General features: G+C 46.3%; 1 protein-coding gene across 1 annotated transcript; it reads left to right on the forward strand.

Moving 5' to 3' along the window:
- The first annotated feature begins 615 nt into the window (after positions 1-615).
- On the forward strand, positions 616-1375 carry LOC120691259 (protein MIZU-KUSSEI 1-like). The gene has a single exon (XM_039974294.1). The coding sequence runs from the start codon at positions 616-618 to the stop codon at positions 1294-1296; it is 681 nt and encodes a 226-aa protein (XP_039830228.1). The 3' UTR covers positions 1297-1375.
- Positions 1376-6251: the final 4876 nt, after the last annotated feature.

A 6251-nucleotide genomic window follows, 5' to 3' on the forward strand; every position in this document is an offset into this window, starting at 1 on the left:
ACCCACAACCAGCGAACGGCCGCCGCGCGTGTGGTGCACGTGCTTCTATTTTGCCGGTTCCCAAGGCATTCGGCAAAGATTTGTTTCTTCATGTGCTTATTCTTTGCCGAGTGCCGGCACTCGGCAAATGTTTGTTTTGACATGTGCTTATTCTTTACCGAGTGTCGGCACTCGGCAAAGTTCGGATATGCCGTGCGCCGGTGTTTCACCGAGTACCTTATGTCTGGCATTCGGCAAAGGGACTCTTTGCCGAGTGCCCGTGATTTGGCACTCGGCAAAGATCCCTGCACACGGCAAACTTCCGGTTTCCAGTACATGCATTGCTGCGCCGTCTGCCATGCACCCGAATACTGCGGCCCGTGTGCTCGTCCGCGCCATCGGATGCACGCACATCGGCCACGGCGTGCCTTTCTCCGATCCGGACGTCTCGCCGTCCTTGTGCGCTAACCAAAACCTCATTATATGCAACTAGTTACCTCGGAGAGTTTGTTGCCGCCGGAATGGATCCCAACTAACTCTGACCCCCAAAACCCTATTCAAAACTCTCCTTCCTCATATATAGTAGTGCCGTTCGCGCCAGGTCCCCGGAACGCGGCGGGCGCCCCACGTAGCCACATGCCGCCGGCAGTCGTGCCGGTGGAAGACGGCGCCGGCGCCGGGGACGAGGCGACGTACTACAGCTGCCACGTCGCGTGGCTCGCGTGGTGGAACAACGTCCGGTGCGTCCTCGCGTCCACGTTCCTCCCGTGCCATCCGGCGCCGGCGCCGTCGGCCGCCAAGCCCGCCGTCGTCCGTGGCACGCTCTTCCTGCCCTCCACGGGCGACCGCCGCGTCCGCCTCTTCCTCCAGGATCACGGGGGTGCCGCGGACCCGCAGCCAGCGGACGACGTTCACTTCCTCGTGCTCGACCTGCCGTCCGGCCTCGGCGGCGCGGACATCGCCGCGGCGGGCAGGATCGTGCTCGAGTACCAGCGCCAGTGGGCGCCCGCCGCCGCTCCCGGCGCGCTCCTCGCCTCGTCCAAGTGGCTGGTGTACTGCAACGGCCGGCGCGTCGGGTACGCGGCGAGGCGGGAGGCGCCGTCGGACGCGGAGGGCTGGGTGCTGGAGAAGCTGCGGGCCGTGACCGCCGGCGCAGGCCGGCTACCCGGCGGAGGGGTCGAGTACCTGCGCGGGAGGTTCGAGAGGATCGGCGGCTCGCCCGACGCGGAGTCCTTCCACCTCTTGGAGCCGATCGGGTGGCCCGAAGTAAACGGCGGCGGCAACGGTGGCCTTAGCATCTTCTTCCATCGGATTTGATCGAGGTGTAAGCATTTCGATCGGAGATCGTGGTAATGTCAGCTACTGATAAAAAAAACTCCACCTTTGGGGGAAAGACCTCCCCACGGCATTGTATTAAATAGAAGACCTTCTCACACAGGCCGAGAAAATCCCCGAACCTTTGCACCCACCCGTACACAAGGTCCGTCGCCTTGTGAGTTAGGCTGGACCATACACGTGCTTTGGACATGGGCCAGGCGAGGGGATTTTTTAACCTCAATCTGAAATTCGCTTTCACGGGGAGTCGAACCCAGGACATGAGGAGTGCCGCTGGTTCCCCTAACCAAGTCAGCTAGAGGCCCTTTGGCTGTGTCAGCTACTGATGTTGCGTGTGTACAAATTCCCAAGTCCCAAACAAGAATGCAGCTAGTAGTACTAGTTTAGACTCTTTTATAAATTAAATCCATTTCTCTGAGACTTGGCCTATATAAAATTTGAAGATGAATTTCCAAAAGAAGTGACAGCTTCAACACCTCTCCTTTTCGGAATATAGCTAGAGTTCCTTCTGAACATTATTCTCTTTAATTTCATTTCCAGGGTGGTGCTTAGTAAAAAGCACCAAGTTTATTTTTGTTACCACGTGACGCTAGGGCGTTGTCAATGCTTCTTGTGTGCATGCAGATGATAGATCCGGTGATTTACTAGAGCATTTTGACAAAAACTGAAGCTGACAAACTGGCTGACAAGACCACGTAAAAGGACTTGGGTGAATAACCACCATCAGGGGCATATTCTTGGACAAGGTTAGGCATTATTTGATTGCGACATGAATGAAGCTTCAAATCGACCTGATCTGTCATCATGTCGAATACACCAACCGAATCCCCACATAGCTGTGCGCGTTGCAGTCAGGCGTGAAGTTACATATATGTTGGCTACTGTGCCTTTGTGAATCCACAGGGACGCAATCACAGCCTAGGTTACAAGTATTGATCGACCTTATTTCTTTCTTTCTTTCTTTCTTTCTTTTTGCAGAAAGAGGTTTTCAATGTGGTGGGTACCCACTAGGACTAGAAAATTCTATTTGGCTACTACAATTTATTCACAACTTAAAAAACTACTGTCAAAGCTAACAAATTCAATCATGTACCGTTTGGATGTACATATTGGAGCCTGGAATTCGGAATTGGCATTGGGGCACCTCAACTCCGTTGTTTGGATGGCTTAGGTATTGCTGGCTGGGCATTCACTCCAATGCCAAACGGTATTCGGCTTCACACAACAACTCCTCTCGCAATGTCCTGCCTCCCCACTCCGTATTGGGCGGAAATCGCCCTCCCCACTCTCTCTCTCTCTATCTCTCTCTCTCTCTCCACTACCCTCCGGCATGGAGCTCGACCCGAGGGGGCGCGGCGGCTCCGGTGGAGAAGGTCGGGCGCGGAGGCTCCGGCGGAGAAGGAAGGGCGCGGCGTCTCCGTGGAGAAGGAAGTGAGCGGCGGCTCCGGCAGAGAAGGACGGTCGCGGCTCCGCCCCAAGCTCCCCACGGCGCCCGTGCAGGCAAGCCCTGCCTCGGCGACGAAGTGGGCGCCGGCCGCCGCCGCGCCCCTCGGTGTGTGGGCGGAAAGCGACGAGGTGTGGGAGGTCGTGGCGGCTGCGAGAAGGAGGTGCGCGACGGCGACGGCATCAGCAGCCGGCGGTGTCGGAGGTGGCGGCGTGGCGGCTGTAGGAGGCGGAGGAGTAGTAGCGTGTGGCCATCGAGGAGCTCCACTGGAACCAGGACAGCGGGGGAGTCGTGCGCGGCACACGTAGCGGGGAGCTGCCGTGGCTAGGGTCGAGTTCCCCCGCGCCGAGTTTCACCCGCCATGGACGCCGCCATCGAGCTCCCCCACGGTCATTCTCCCACCTGCATCTATTTCAATTCCATGGTTTTGCATCCAAACAAGAATTGGCTTTGAGCTACTTGCTAGGATTCCAATACTATGGCTGCTTTGGTATTGGGCCAAATTCAATTCCAAACCCCCCAATATCTACATCCAAACAGAGCCTCAGTGAATTCTGATCATTTTGAAACTAGAATAAGGATCGGTAGTTTGAATGAATGCTAAGTGAGCTTTGAACTTATTCATTCAACTTTCAAACTGCATTGTTATGAAACTTTTGAATTTATTAGGTGAGGTAAAAAATGCTGGTTGGTGTTCAATATAATGTTCATATAGCTCTTTTCAGTCTTTCAAGCCAAAGCAATCCTGCTAGTATGACAGTTTTATCTATATGCACCACACTAATGCCTTTTTCATTCCCCAGCCTATCATTTCTGATTTTTATAATTTTCAATACGAAATTATACTTTAATTAGGTAATAATGCTCTAGTCTTGTGAAATACCAAAACTAGGGGCAGACGAAATCTAAATTTCATCTACCCATAGGATGAAAACACGATATTTCATCTAATGAGGCGACAAAATACAGTATTTGCATCCAATCATTGGATGAAACCTAATTTCGTCAAACTAGGGTAGAAAAAAATTAGATTTCATCTATCTGTGAAATTATAGTTTTTGTCCAACTGGTAGATAAAATCTAGTTTTCGACTACCTGTTGAACGAAATTTAGTTTGCTTTGTGTGTAGTAGCTCTGTGTGCGTGTTCATGCACTCAAGGCCCGCGTGAACTCGCATCGGACGGATCACGGCTCGATCCGATGCGAGTTCAGGTGGGCCTTAAGTACACGCACACGCAGATACGTCGGCCCGTTACGAGTTCAGGTGGGCCTTAAGTACACGCACATGCAGACATGTCGGCCTGTTTTTTTAACAGTAGTCCGTTTTTTAGTGTAACTATGTAGGTTAAAAAATAAAATCTTCTACCTTCTTATCTTTACAATAACTAGGCGTATGGCTCGTACATTTGCGCGGTTAGTATTGAAAATTCAAAAAAATTGCATGTCATTGTATCCAAGATTATACTATTTGTTATCATACACCATCCTGTTCATTATCATAAATTATATCTTATTGTTGATTAAAATAATTCAAATATGATCTACCTATAATAACAATTTGATTTGTTGACCTTCAATAATATTATGCATATAATAATTTTTATTTTCTTTTTATATTGATTGATTGTTGTTAGCTTTAGTTTTTATTAATAGTATATGTTTGGAACTGATACATAGCTAAATAATATTTTATATTTAATTTTTTTATAATGGCATTGGTGGGTAATTTTAAATTAGACACAAGGGTATTTTAGGCTAATTTTTATTGTAATGGCAGTGGTGGGTAATTTTTATTTTTTCTATTTTTCTCTGATTAACGTGGGAATTTCTAGGCTTTAAGAGCGAACGTGGAGGCTCCGTTTGTTGGCCAAATAATAAGATAACTAGGAGTATAGCCCGCGCATTTGCGCGGCTAGTATTGAAAATTCAAAAATTCGCATGTCGTTGTATCCTTATTTAAAGATTATATTATCGTTTTACCATACATCACCTGTTCATTATCATAAATTATGTCTTATTGTTGGTTAAAACAATTCAAATATGATCTACATGTAATAACAATTTGATTTGTTGGGCTTTAATAATATTATGCATATAATTATTCTTATTTTTTTTATTTTGATTGATTGTTGTTAGCTTTAGTTTTTATTAATAATATATTTTTATAACTGATACATAGCTAATTGGTATTTTATATTTAATTTTGTATAATGGCATTGGTGGGTAATTTTTAATTAGATACAAGGGTATTTTAGGCTAACTTTTATCATAATGGCAGTGATGGTAGTTAGGCAAACGGGTTTTTTTTGGGGGGGGACGAGTGCACATAGAAGTGTGTCACAGTGTTAGTTTGGCAGCCAACTTTGCCCTTTACTAACACAATTATTGAGCAGCAAGAAACTTTGTGCGAAATTCATAGCTATTTACTATTATCTCGTTTAGTCATATATTAGGTCTAGAATCGTTGCCTACTAACAAATTATTGTTGGGTCTTCGCTTGAGGTCCACACATCTAGACGGCATATTACATACAGAGTTGTGTCTATGCTTGGCACTATTTTTCTACTATATATGCAATAATACTTAACAAAAACAAGTCATGCTGAGATCCAAACCTGGGTGCATGACGGATACAAATGATGGCTGGTGGGCCATTTGACCCAAGTCATCTGTCAACAGGCACTATACAGGATGTTGAATCTCTTGTCCTCTCATCTCAATTTTACACCAAGCTTTGTGAAAAAATTAATGATTACTAAATCGAGATGTAGCTGTGTGTGAAAGTAAGATAAGGATGCGTTCTGCCATGCAATATTGATGGTTTTTTAATTTTCTGCCATTTTGGTTGGTGCACAATTATTGGACATCAAAGTCTTCAAATTAGGGAAATCTTTTATAATCAAAAGAAGTTTTTTACTTCTATACAAATGTGTGCTCCACAAACTCCTACATGTCAAGTATTTTCTACGGTACTTGTTGAGTACGTTATAGGAAACTGGTTTATTGTTGAGTTGAACTTTGTCTAGCAGATATTTTGCCTACTCTTCTAGAGAAGTTGTGGACTATAATTACTTACGGAAGAGAGCGATCGAAATGGTAGCTAGTTCGATACGCTCTGGTTCAATTTTACCACGAGCACAGATTACAGTCCTCTCTGTATATCGTCATCTCAAGAACAGTACCGGAAAAAATTTCTTTGTAATACTGCAACACTTTGATATAAGCCATCATATGCCATCTTGCCTTGTTTCGCACTTAGATAAATAGCAAAGATAACCATAGGTCGTCAACTATAGACAACCATGCACACTGCTAGCTTAATAGCTTGTAAGTTGACCTGATAATGCCAGCAACAATCTCTCTCCTTGCTACATGATACAAAGGACTTGATGCAACACCAAACCTAAACTTCACGGCGTACAGGATGACAAAAAATTTCATACCTTGAGAAAGTAGCAGTAGTACGCGTAACTGATGCTATAGGCTTGGGAAG

The sequence above is a fragment of the Panicum virgatum genome, chromosome 9N, assembly GCF_016808335.1.
Source record: "Panicum virgatum strain AP13 chromosome 9N, P.virgatum_v5, whole genome shotgun sequence".
NCBI lineage: Eukaryota > Viridiplantae > Streptophyta > Magnoliopsida > Poales > Poaceae > Panicum > Panicum virgatum.

What these genes read in the sequence shown, in the direction of transcription:
- LOC120691259 (XM_039974294.1), top strand. Translation starts at nt 616, where the DNA reads ATGCCGCCGGCAGTCGTGCCGGTGGAAGACGGCGCCGGCGCCGGGGAC.